This window comes from Notolabrus celidotus, chromosome 21 (genome assembly GCF_009762535.1).
Source record: "Notolabrus celidotus isolate fNotCel1 chromosome 21, fNotCel1.pri, whole genome shotgun sequence".
NCBI lineage: Eukaryota > Metazoa > Chordata > Actinopteri > Labriformes > Labridae > Notolabrus > Notolabrus celidotus.
In genome coordinates this window covers 4,416,788-4,430,586 of record NC_048292.1, presented here as the reverse complement: position 1 = coordinate 4,430,586, position 13,799 = coordinate 4,416,788, and the positions used below count along the sequence as shown (strand labels likewise).

At 43.5% G+C, this 13,799-nt stretch overlaps 1 protein-coding gene across 3 annotated transcripts in view; it reads left to right on the top strand.

Annotated features, from left to right (window-relative positions):
- Positions 1-13,799, top strand: part of lin7a (lin-7 homolog A (C. elegans)) — a 66,918-nt gene that overhangs the window by 16,981 nt on the left and 36,138 nt on the right. For 2 of the 3 annotated variants that reach the window (XM_034674213.1, XM_034674216.1), the window contains exon 2: positions 9,120-9,238. In XM_034674213.1, coding sequence (XP_034530104.1) covers positions 9,120-9,238 — 119 coding nt within the window. Of the gene's footprint in view, positions 1-9,070; positions 9,239-13,799 lie in introns of those variants that run through there. The other variant, XM_034674214.1, reaches the window with a different exon arrangement.

The window sequence follows — 13,799 nt, the reverse complement described above, 5'->3', positions numbered from 1 at the left end:
TATCACAGAGTTATCAGAGTGCATGCAGGCCCTCGTTCTTATTCGTACCCCTTGTTTCTTGGTAGTGTTCCAATGCATTATTCTTTTTAGCTGCACATGAGATTCATTCATTCATTCATTTCCTGTTAATGTGACGTAACTATGATCGCCTGCAGTCATTTCAGCTGCTTTGCAAAGAAACGCAGTCATCCTTCAGTGCCTCCACTCCTGTGATCAGTCACACAGCTCATCCCATGTCCCACTTTTGCAGAGCTGAGGGTATTGAAGTGCACTCAGGGGACATTTTGGGCTGAAATCTTGTGTGCTTGGTTTGAGTTCCAGGGTCAAACTGAAGACATAAACAGCAGAGAGGTAATATTTTCCTTGTGCTGTATTATGAGCTAGAAATAATCCAGCAGCCGTGTGTGCCAGTTTATCTGTTTTCATGGAATCTTACCTTGATTTGTTTACACATTCCCACACAACAGTATCTCCTCTGCGGATGAAAAACGGCGTGACAACGAAGCAGAAAATCTTCACAGACATATTTGCAGTGTGAGATTAGATATCACTGGGAGCAGTAAAGGAGAAATAAGCAGAGCAGCGCGGTGCAGGCAGACATTTCATCACCTCCGAGCTGCCGAATGGGAACCACAGAGCTATATGTTTACCTTCTATTACACCACTCATTTTACTGTGGGCACCTGCAATTACATTGTCTCTAAATCATGTTTTCCTCGTGCCGGCGCTGACGCAGTGTGCTCGTATTTCAAACTTGTCAAAGGCAGCAGCTTAGTCCTCTGCTTCAAAATATGACTGTCTTGGTACCTGTGTTGGTTTGGCTCAGGCAGGACTCCCAGAGTAAGACACGCTTGAAAATGAAGCAATATGTTTTGACACAATGCTATAAGATAATATCATAAAATACAATACAAAACAGTATGATTCGATTCGAGACGAATTGATACTATTGATCATAAAACAATAAAATTTTGAAACCATACACTATGTTACATTGCATTGCGATGCATTACGTTTTGAGACATTCCGTGGAATTGCACGGCGCTGTGGGGTTTTGCATTGCATAGCAGGGCATGGCGTGACATTCCAGGCGCGGTTTGTTGCGCCGCAGCGTTGGTTGCGAGGCGTGCATTGCGAGGTGGCGTTGGTTGCAAGGCGGCGTTGGTTGCGAGGCGTGCGTTGGGAGGCGTGCGTTGCGAGGCGTGCGTTGCGAGGCGTGCGTTGCGAGGCGTGTGTTGCGAGGCGTGCGTTGCGAGGTCCCACGTTGCGAGGCTGCGTTGCATTTGAGGCATTGCGTTGCGAGGCGCTGCGTTGCGAGGCGCTGCGTTGTGAGGCGCTGCGTTGTGAGGCGCTGCGTTGCGAGGCGCTGTGTTGCAAGGCTGCGTTGCGTTTTAGGCATTGTGTTTGAGGCATTGCATTACGAGGCGTTGCATTGCGAGGTGGTGCACTGCGAGGCGTTGCACTGCGAGGCGTTGCATTGCGAGGGGGTGCACTGCAAGGCGTTGCACTGCGAGGCGTTGCATTGCCAGGCGGTGCACTGCGAGGCGTTGCACTGTGAGGCGGTGCATTGCGAGGCGGTGCACTGCGAGGCGGTGCACTGCAAGGCGTTGCACTGCGAGGGGTCCTGTTGTGAGGGGCAGTATCTCCAGGCGTTGCAAGGCATTCCGTGGCATTGTGTGGCGTGATGTTATGTGGAACTGTGTGGCGTTGCGAGGCAATGTATTGCAAGACACTGCGTTCCCAGGCGTTGCATTGTGAGGCGCTGTGTTGCGAGGGGTTGCTTTGCGAGGAGCAGTATATAGATGCAATGTACTGCTGTTGGGTTCCGTTGCGTTTGGATGCTATGCATTAGGTGATATGGTGCAGTAGAATACGATTTGATACAGAATGATATGATATGATGTGTTTTGATACAATATGAGACAATTTGAAGACAGTGAAAGACAGTTATATGATCAACCACTGTGATATATGATTACCTTAGAGGTACAAAATGCCTCTTGAGTACAAAGTGAGGGATTAACATCATCAGCCTCACTGTGAAGAGTCTTGAAGTCAATCTGTTTAGAATAATTTTTAAAGTAAAGTAGAAGTAGTGACTGTATTGCATGAGTCAGGACACAGATTATCATTCTGTCCAACCTTTACTGTCAGGGTAGCATAAATAGCTATGTCAGGACCGGTTACTCTTCATCAGGAGGTAAAACAGTCTGTTTTTACATCGAGGTAGAACTGCAAAGAAACGAGACATGTACTTACAGGATTACTGTATTAGTTATTGGAAGAGCTGCCTGTGAAGGTTACATTAAAACATTTAATTAATGAAAACCACACAGCTCCTCTTTTTGATGCACAGCCTCAGAAACTTAAAATAACCCTGATCCGAGCCGGAAAGATTATATCAGGAAATTGGCAGAAATCACATCTCGTCAGTGTGATGAAAGCGGCGCAGAGAAACGTCTGCAAGATCAATCTTTGAAGTTCAGAATCCAAACGCCAAGTAAGAGTCACTGATGTGGATAAAGAAAATGGTGCTAATGAGCACGGGAAGTCAAATAAAGTCAGAAAGAGAGAGACTCCTTCGTGACCTCTGACCTTTGTTTAATGAGGAAGAAATGCTCATAAACCACGTAGACAGATGCCCTCACTGCTTGGAAGTGTACCAGCTCATTACGAGTCATAATGGAACTGGTGTTTTTTGATATTTCAGTAAATGGAGGTAAAACTGACCCTGTCACCTTGATGGAGATTAAAATTGGGTTTCATTAGAGGAATAGAGGCTGTTTAACACCTCATGTGGTGGATTTCTGCTCCTAAAGAAAAAGTGAAAGCTGCTTTAGTTAATGTTTCATGCAGTCCATGTATCAAATTGAACATCCTATACTTTAATTGACTCCTCTCATAGTGTCATTTCTTATCAGCAGGCTTTAAAAATCAGCTGTGCTCTACCTGCTCACCGCCAAGCAATGTGCAGACTCAATCTAAAGCCGTCAGTAAGTTCAGAGTTTGTTTGGATGATTTCTGGCTCCACCTTAACTGCATCAAAAACACAGAAAACAGCAACAGAAATGTTTCCAGTTGCTTTAGATTGCCCTCAGACATCACTGTGAAGAGTGCACTTTCTGAGGAAATAGTCCATGTAATAAGTTTTGACAGCAAGGTCTGTGAATCATCCAGATGAACTGGGACACTGTCTCAGAAAAGAGGATATTGCTGCTCTTTGTCTGTGTGTCATATTTTGAAGATACAGAAGCCCAAATAATGTTCCTTCTACTTCCTCTCGCAGAAAACTGAGAATCTGAATCAATAGAAGCAGAACGATAAACACAGTGCATATTTCAGTTTATGCATCACCTTCGTAATGCAAGGCCGACCCTGAGCAGATGAATTAAAGGAATTTTTTTTCTTGACTGTTGATTTAGACAAAGGTCAAGATCAAGTGAGCAGTCAGAACAAAGTGCAGAATACTGAAGAGAATACAACGTGTTAGAGAGCGCAGGGGTCAGAAAACAGGGCAGTCAGAAAATAAGGGAATACAAAAATAGCAACTTGATCATTAGAGCACAAAAGACAAGAAGTAGATGTACGTTTACGGGCGGGAATATGAACAAGGCAGATTGCTGACAGTCTGATAAACCAGCCATGAATACAAGAAATGTGTCTGTAAAGGTTAATTTACACTCTACATCTGACATGCATACAGATACATATGCAACCCTCTGCTGTACTCTGCAGTTAGCACATTTTCTGGAAGCTTACTGATCGTTGCAGTACCACCAATAATCAAAGGGGGCAGCGTTGAGCAGTGTAGCCAACATCTTCAGCCCGGCTAGCAAAGATTGTGCAATTTGGTTGGAAACATAGAGGCTGGCTTTGAGCCTCCTCGCCAACAGCTACAGTGTTCCAAATTGCTGCATTAGAAAAAAATTCACCCCCCGTACAGTGTGTGCCGATCCAGAAATGAGCTATCCAGACTACACTCGTTTTTTGTACCAGGCTGTAAACATGTTTATTTCTGCTGTAAAGATCGGCTTCTTGAATTGGTGTGTATGTGGTTTCCGGTAATTCTGGAGCCAGCCTCAAGCGGATCCTCGATGAACTGCAGTTTTTAGCACTCCCGCATTGGCTTCATATTTTTAGACCGGAGGTTGCCACTTGGTTGGAAACAATCAGCATTTATTATACTACGTCACTCAGACAACTTCAACAGAACAGCCTGGCGCCCTCTAGTGGATGCATAGTTTATCATTCATCCCAATGTATAGAACAGGATGTTGGTACATCATATTAAAATGTATATTTCTATTTTAAGACGTAATGGATGCATAAATGAACCTTGTAACGAGCTAACCCTAACCCTGTATAACTAGCTAGCTAGCCAACCTGCTGTAACCTAGCGTTATTTTCCCGCCAATTGAATATATAATTAGCTAACACATTAGCTGCTCTTTGCTGAATTTGTTTACACCCACCCTATACGTTACCTGAGATAGCTTTTCATTAGCTAAATAAACTCCTAAATACTGTATTTCAGTCCTTCTAGTAAATCATTGTGTCCTTTAAAGTTAAGTAAATATACGGACAGTTCTACAAAGTAAGCGACAAAAAGATAACATTCAAAGACAACAACAGTTTGTGCTGAATTGCAGGTTAGTGTACTGTAAAGCTAAGAGTGGATAGCTTTTAGCTGGCTAGCTTAAAATAAAAGCAGCTATCTGCCTACTTTCATGGACTGCCAGGAATTGGAGATGCTAAGTTAGCTGTGTAGCCATCAAATCCACAATTAAACTCTATGTTACTGTATTTTATATCTAATGGTCAGTAAGTCGGCTGCAAACATCAAGAACGTTTTTTACCAACCTTTAGAGCTAATGTCACATTTTAGCATTTGAAATCTTCTAGAATACAGTCGCCGTTAAACGAGCACAATCGACAATCCCCAGCTAGTAACGATCACACTGCTTCCTCCATCACAAACTGGAGTAACTCAATGAGTAACTGTCTGAAAGTTTATAAAGAATTTGGTGTGGGAAATCTTAAAAAACTGCCAGTGTTATTGATTTTGTGCTGTGTGATAAGCTTAGATTAGACAGCTAAGCAGGTGTAGCAACAGTTAAGAAACATGTTGGGAGCTTTGTGAGGGGTCAATCTGGGAATAATGAGCAGGTGTTGAGATCAGGTGGCTGGAAGTGGCAGCATCACACAGAAAACCTGCTCCCTTCAAAGACTTTGATGAACAGCTGGTCTGAGAGATAGGCAAATATTAGCCACTCACATTTATGATCAGCATCAGTGAAGTGTAATCCCCCAAACTTGTGACCCTTGTTACGTGAGACTTGTAGCAGGACTGTTTGATTAATGGCTGATTAGCACCACCCTGATGACTCGCCCCATCGCCAGCTCCCATCTGCCAATACAACTCTCGGTGGACCAGCTCTCGCGAGCCGTACCCGGTCCCGATGGGAACTGAATGTGCAATTTTGAGCGGATCGATGTAATCCTCAGTGCTTTGTTGCAGAGCGCTTAAAAATAGAAGCAGGCATTGGATTTTTTTTTGTGTGTGTGAGGCGCACTCATTGTCTCCATGTGTAGTATAAAGGTGAAATACAATAAAGGGTAAGATCTGAGTGTGTTGCACATTTCCCTTTTAAAAGCCGTACAAAGTATTCACACAGGCAGCGCTGGAGATTACCTCTTTTCATGTCTCCCACAGGTCTGCACGCGGTAAAAGCTCGTCTGCTCGCCGTCTGCTTTATTGAGTACTCTGTATTCCCAGAATTCAATATCAGCATGTGTGCGTGCGTGCGTGTGTGTGAGTGTGTGTCATGCCTCTACACACAGATTGTGCTTATCGCTGTGTACAGGGAAGGAAACACTGGTACAGCCTGGCAGGAAGATGACAGCGTGGAAAAACTGATTAGTCATTTGGTGTGCTTGTTACGATGATACTTGATTGCGATGATTGTAGACATAAGGCCCTTTGGGTCAGCTGTGCTTAGGGCTGCACCCAACATTTATCATCAGATTAATCCGCCAGTGCCTCATGCCCAAGGTCAAGCCTGCATTTGTTGCCTTTTGGCTTGATAAGAGACTAAAACAACTGATTATCTAAGTTGTGGTTGAAGTAAGGAGTTCAAGTCTTGTGTTTCTGCAGAAGTATGATGCAAAAGGCTTGTGAGGCTGATGCAGAACACATGCACAGTCATGCAGGCTGTGTGTATGTTCCTGATCTGTATTGATCCACAACTGTGCCTGGTTAAAGCTCTGGACGGTCTGTAGAACAAATGCTGTTGCTGTGTTGTGCAGTGATATGAATCTAAACCAGCAGCTAAGCTGTAAGTCAAATAAAGTGAGGGCCCTTTTGTTTGTTTCAGGAAAACTAACACTTGTAGAATCTGAGAGGAATACATTCCAGAAGGTGATATGTTATACGGCACTGTTGTGTTTGCAGCATAGACTGTAAAGAAGACGAGGACATGGTCTGTTGTTTCTAACAGTGCAGCAATGCAAAAGGCCTCAAAGCTGCAGTTTTTTCTGAACGCCAGCAGGAGAAGACTCCATCTGTCGCTGCATATAAATCCAACTGTGTGCAACTCAAATTTAGTGCCATTCAGAGAAAAACAGACTTTAAAGCAAAGTGTGCTTTAGGGAGCAGCTGTCTGTGATTGACAAGTCCAAACCACAACTAAGGAGATTATGCATCTACCTGTCTTCCAAATATGGTAACTTCTGGTGCCACAAAAAACAAAATGCAGCAACTTGAGCTTCAGAACTCAAATGTTCTAGATCAGGGGTTCCCACACTTTGCAGCCCACGACCACCAGATTATAGGTGCCAAAGACTTGTGACCCCCACTGTCCCTCAAAGTGATTTAATGTGGCTTCATTTAGCTGGTCTCCAGAAAATTAACCTACCTATATGAGCATGTGGCTGTGTTTCCTGTGCTGTTATGAATGAACCTGCTGCTACTGATGCCTTTGATAATTAACTGTTCACTAATCCTAAATTTAGGAGGCATCTGGCAACAAACAAAGGCAGAAAACTCATTACATTTTCTATTTTCAAGGTTTTATTTCAAGGTTAACTACTGTTTTTGTTGATATTTTTTACTATAATGAGTAAAATGTACTATTTTTAGATAACTTAAAGCTGCTGTGAGGAACTTCTGGTTTGTATCGATTCTGGCGCCCCCTTGTGGACAAAGTGATACCTCTTATCTCTTGTCCTGTAAATGCAAAATGAGTGTCTTCAGACAATAACCTCATCCTGTTATCTTTTAAAATTTAGATTTATCACACAATGTGATTATTTGCCATGAAAACATGCCAAAAAAGGGTGTTTCTAGAGTGAGATGTCAATCATCTGTTCTGACACCTACCCCCCTCTGAGTGGTTTAAGGCATTAAAAATGAGAGGGTATTGGTGTTGTTGTTGATGGTCTTGTTTGCTTTTGAGGGTCATAAAGAGGCATCAGTATCAGTTTCAATCTGTTTCTCAGACAGTTAAAAACTCTTCATAGTGCCTTTTAAAAAAACCATTCTGGAAGACATCTCAGGACCCTCCATTTGTGTCTCGTGACCCCTCAGGTGGTCCCGGCCCACACTTTGGGAACCCCTTTTCTAAAGTAACAAATTTCTAAGTTGCTTAAACGTGCATTTTAATTCTGATAAGTCAAAATGGAACACATTTTATTGAACACAGTTAAACACAGGATCAGAGTCTGTAGGTAAATAATGTCAAACTGGTTAGCAGAGTGTGTCTACCAATAGCAGAGCTAGCACCACCAGCCTTCAGTCCTCCTTGCAGGTTAACGTCCACATGCCTGTGCTGGTTAGTGGTTCCTCATTGCTCTGGTGGAGTGGTTATATGTCAGTTTAACCAGACACAGCCTGCATACAACTGTATCTCCATTTACTAGATCAACATACTGACAAACCACGCCAAGCTACCAGATGACATCTGTCAGCTGTGCTTGTTTACATCCAGGTAGTAGAGCTTTAGAGCATTATGGCAGTTGATACAGATTGAACGCAACATTAAACCAGTATTCTGGGTGTACAATAATACAAATATTAGTAATCTGCTTGGTAATTCTTTCATTTGGTCAACTAAGCATGCACATCCTTCGCTACTTAGGCTTCTGTTTTTTGCTATGAAACTTGTCGCACTGCCCCCAAGTGGCCAAATGTGTGAATGCATGCTTAAAGAGATAAAATGTGTATTTATCTAGGACAGCATACCTTATAGTAATGCAAATTTCAGGCTTTCAAATTATGCAACTGACCAAACAAGCTATCACATGTTTATAGATCTCTTGTGTCTGAGAACCTGTAAATTATCTTTTTATTGTTTCTTGACATTTAAAGACGTTATGATTGATTTATTGACCAAACAATCTCACTATTTAGTGGATGATAAGAGTAGATAATGAAACAAGCATTGGTTGGAGCCTTTAGATGCTAGAGCAAGCAACAGAAAATACACTGCTGGGTGAAACTGTATTGCAGCTGCCTTGTCAGACTGCACCACTGTACTTCACATGTGTGGTCACATGTCTCTTGACACACAGGCTGAATAAAACATGATATTGACCCAGCAGTCCGAGTCGAGTGATGGAGTACCAAATAACTTCCCTCTGCTTCCATTATCTGTACGTGGCCTGACAGTTTCAGAGGGCACAAAATTAATCAGCCGAGCTCTTTCAGCTCAGGCTAATTATAGGCGGGGAGCTCAGCAGACCCCAGAGTCACAGCTCCTAACTTAAGGATTTTTGGTTTAGTGTAAATGCTTTGTAACACCCGCTGGCACCTCCTCCTACCAGGAGGTGTTACCTTTGAAGAAATGAGTGCTTGACTTATTCCCTCCAGTCTTTATTCTCATGCAAAAAGCCAGGCCAAAGCAAACGATCCATGCATTGGACTGCTATTCTATCTTTCTTGCCCCAGCTGGCCTTGACTAAGTCTATTTCCATTATCCCACCCATTGATTCGCTTCAGCGCCTTTCTCGTGGCGGTGCTGTTAATGTAATTGAGCGGGGCATATTTTTTTTCCTCCCTCTCTGTCCTCTTGGCATGAGTTCTCTCACACCCAGTCTCTCTCTCTCTCTCCCCTCTCTGCCAGATGTTGCCAGAGCTATCGAGCTGCTGGAGAAGCTGCAGGAGTCGGGTGATGTGCCCGGTCACAAGCTCCAGTCTCTGAAGAAGGTGCTTCAGAGCGAGTTCTGCACAGCCATCCGAGAGGTGAGTCAAAGTCATGGACGGGGAACAGCCAAACAACAACGTGACTCGTGTCTTTTCTTCATTTTTTGTACTCCTTCTTTATTTTTTGGTCCACTTATTTCTTATTTTGGTGACCTTTCTCGACCTTGCTCTCCTTGCTTTGGTGTTTCTGCAGCACTTTAGAAATCCACCACTGTGATGCTGTTGTTTGAGGTGTTGCTCTTTCACTCGCTCAGTCATAGTTGCTGTGTTATCTCACTTTAGTACTTCTGTTTGTTTTTAAACAACCAGAAAAGTAGAGAATATTATTTGTTGCAGAAAAATTCTACAGCAGGATGTTGTAAAGTCATCCTCAATTTACAGATTCTACATAAAACTCATGAATGTGTTAGCAGGAGGTCTAAGTTTTAGTGAGGGAAGTGATTTGGTGTCCACTTGTAGTCCGTTTGTTCTACAAGTTATATTGATCAATCACATTTCATTATCCTGACGCTGTGTCGCAAAAGCAAATCAGCGTTCTGATTTCCTGACTTCCTTGAATGCATCAGAAACGTTTATCCGACAAAGCTGGTGTCTTAAAGTCCAAAGTCCACAGGATGCTGCGCCGAGCACTGTGCAGCCGAAACGTTCCCATTCTAGCCAATGCTCTAGGGTCCACAGGGTCCACAAGGCGAGCTGCTCAGTTCCGTCTTGGGAGTCTGCCCCCCGCGCCGCTCTGCCAGAGATACGCCTCAAGTATATTTTTGACGGTGCCCACGCCCAGCAAGCGTCAATCTGCACAGAAAAGACTGACCTGGACAGGAAGTCAGGCACGAGGATTGCATGCAACATCCACCAATTTCAAAATAAAACACCATAGACGGACTCCAGACCGTTTAAAGATCATCTAGATCAGAAATACTCATCCATTATGGATGTAAGCTACAAACAGCCACATATCTGTGATCCATGTCGACTACAACACAACTTTAAGATGATAACTGTGTCAGAAGGTAACAGGACGACAAAGTAGAGACACATCTAAACTTGCAAAATCAAAACTTTACAGTCATGCAGCAAACTCAGTGATGATTAAAGCACAAAAATAATGGAATACTCTCCAAATGAGCAGAAATTCAACCACTGAAAGTCTCTGTAACCTGTTGTTTGTATGTGGTTCTCTCTATACTGGACCCAGCTGATCCTGGCTGCTCTGAGCTGGCGCACACGCATCCTGTGGACTTTCGGGGTTAAGACTCAAGCACACTTAAGACTCGATATCTGAAGTAAATCATAAAAACCATGGTTCTGTTTTTGGGATCATGCACCAAAGTAAGCCAGAGTGAAGCCTCTGTGAACAGTGAAACTGATACTCATCAGACACAGATAAGCAGGGGCTGAAAATGTTGTTTTTCACAAAGCGGTGGCTGCACCAGCATGTCGAAAGAGTTGTTCATCATTCCCTGATAGTGGATGGTTCAGAGATTGTTGTTAAGTTAGCATAGCATAGCTTAGCTTGAGCTTTGTGTTGGGGTTGGATAGAGGTCTCAAACGTAAACACAGTGGTTGCTTGAACACCAATGATGCTCGAGACGATTTCTGCTTCACATCCCACATAGTTCACATAGTTTGTTAGTGTAGTCCGAGCTTACTTTCTCTGAACAGCCAATTTTCCCTCTGTTCAAATGTTAGCTGTAGGCTAGCTGGATGTTAGCTTTGAACTATCCTGCAATGTTCCCTATATGTGTGTATAAGATTGGGCCTGGCGTGTGTTTGTGCTTCTCTCAGACTCTGAATGAGCTCAGAACTCAGCAGGAAATCCATTTCTTCTCCTCCAGCTTTCTCCCCTCCGGTCTTCATTTTCTCACACGTTCCCTCTAATCTCGGTACAGTATGAAGAAGATTTAAACCATTCATGGACTCAGAGAGTCCCACGGGGAGCTCAGACCTTTTGAAACATTTTCAAAGTCGTTTGGATTCATCTTTACGTGGCAGCCCGAACAACCTACACAATTCTATCTAGGGATTTTGAGCAATCATGCAATGTCTAAAATGAAGACAGGCAAACACCATCAGAGCAATACTGTATTTCAAAACTGAACATTCTTACTCAAAATGACTAATTCCATTTTTAGTATTAAACAATAATCAAAAAATCACGTCTCATCCCTACTAGCTGCTACATGTTAGCAAACCTTTTGCTTGACCTTGACCAACACATGGCCCCAAACTGTCCCCCATCTCCCAAAGATGAAGATAGATGTTGAGCTAAAGCCAGTACATCACCGGCAGTATCACCTTTGCTGTTGTTTCATTAAGTTAGGCCCACAACACCTTGAGGAGGCTTGACAGTAAGCTATCCCCGAAACCATCACCTTAAAAAAATGTACAGGATAGGTTAGGCTGTGCGCTCTACCTTCCCCTTACTCCCCAACTTTCATGAGGGAACAAAGAGAATATGAGAAGTTAGAAAGGGTACAGGGAAGGCAGAGCAAGGAGAAGAATCCTATTTATCCTATTTAAATCGCTGGATTAGGCTGTTCGTTCTACCTTCCCTCTATTGCTCCATTTTTACAGAAAGAAAGAAGGGGAGGGGAGTATAAGAGGGGTAACAAAGAGGACATGGGAGGCAGAGCCAGGAGGAGAAGCCTGTTTGGGCTAGAGCCTATCAATGCCCGGCTGTGCTGTATGCTCTACCTCCTTTTATTCCTCAATTTTCATGAGGGATGAAATAAGTGACAGAGAGTATAATAGAGGTGAGAAAGAGGACAGGAGAGGCAGAGCCAGAAGGAGAGATCTGTTTGGGCTGGAGCTTTCATTTGCTGGGTTACACTGTACGCTCTACCTCCACTTATTCCCCAATTTTCATGAGGGAAGAAAGAAGAGAGAGAGAGAGAGTATAAGAGAGGAAAGAAAGGAGACAAGGAAGGCCGAGCTAGAAGGAGAAGCCTGTTTGGGCTAGAGCCTATCAATGCCCGGTTGTGCTGAATGCTCTACCTCCTTTTATTCCTCAATTTTCATGAGGGATGAAATAAGTGACAGAGAGTATAAGAGAGGTAAGAAAGGGGAAAGGGAAGGCAGAGCATGGAGGAGAAACCTGTCTGGGCTAGAGCTTTCGTTCGCTTGGTTACTCTGTACCTCCACTTATTCCCCACTGTCATGAGGGAAAAAAAGAAAAAAGAAGGGACAGAGAGTATAATAGAGGTGAGAAAGAGGACAGGAGAGGCAGAGCTGGAAGGATAGACCTGTTTGGACTTGAGCTTTCATTTGCTGGGTTACACTGTACGCTCTACCTCCACTTATTCCCCAATTTTCATGAGGGAAGAAGGAAGGGGCTGGGAGTATAGGAGAGGTAAAAAAGAGGACAGGGGAGGCAGTGCTAGAAGGAGAAACCTGTTAATGCTAGAGCTCTCCCCTGCCAGGTTTGGCGGTACGCTCTACCTTCCCTTATTTCCCCGATTTTCCTGAGGGAAGAAAGAAGTGAAAGGGAAGGCAGAGCCAGAAGGAGAGATCTGTTTGGGCTTGAGCTTTCATTTGCTGGGTTACACTGTACGCTCTACCTCCACTTATTCCCCAATTTTCATGAGGGAAGAAAGAAGAGAGAGAGAGAGAGAGAGAGAGAGAGAGAGAGAGTATAAGAGAGGAAAGAAAGGAGACAAGGAAGGCCGAGCTAGAAGGAGAAGCCTGTTTGGGCTTGAGCTTTCATTCGCTGGGTTACACTGTACGCTCTACCTCCCCCTACTTCCCCAATATCCATGATGGACTTGCTGTTAGTTGTTCTGTTATTTGACTTCAGATTTTTGTTGTTTTGCGTCAAAATGTGGTCACTTCTGATTCTTTAAAGAGCCTAGAACGGACCGCCACATTAAACCTAAGCTATAAAATAAATGAAATGCACGTACCTTTAAGTTACTGCAGAGTTACATCAATCAAAAGAGACTGCAGCATAATGAGAATGTCAGATTATTGCTCCTCTTATCACTGCTGGAGCTGAACATCTGGACTCAAAGGTAGATTGTATTTTCCCACAGAACACAGAGCGGACTGAACATTACGGGCAGTAAATAAACTGCAGAGCTTAACAAGCCGGTCATACTGCATTTTAATGAAGTAAATCACTTTTAAATATAGTTTTTAATCCCACTCTACGTGGCCGGACTAAAGTGAATTATAGACACGACTTGTTGTTTTTCTCCTCCTGGGAAAATGCTTTTCATTCACACACAAACAGCCGCCCACTGATCCATCATCTTAACACCATTCATCAAGAGGACAGGGTACAAAGCAAACAAGAGCAGTCACTCTACATGACACCACTACACAGGCTGATAACCACACAGCTTGTGTATTTAGTGTCCTGTCTGTCGTGATGTATCCCACCGGAGCGGCACGCAGTGGCATGTATTTGTTAAACAAACAGGGGTTTGAAGAGCAGGTAAACAAATGACAGGTGCTACAAGGGCCCCCGTGTTTGAAGATAGATAAAGAGAGCGTGTAAATTGTCCTGGAATTAAAGGCAGGCAATTAGCTGCCTTTATTAGTATTCCAGGGAGAGGCTGGGCCGCTCTTTCTCTTTGAGTGTGTCGAAAATTAAAAAGCATTA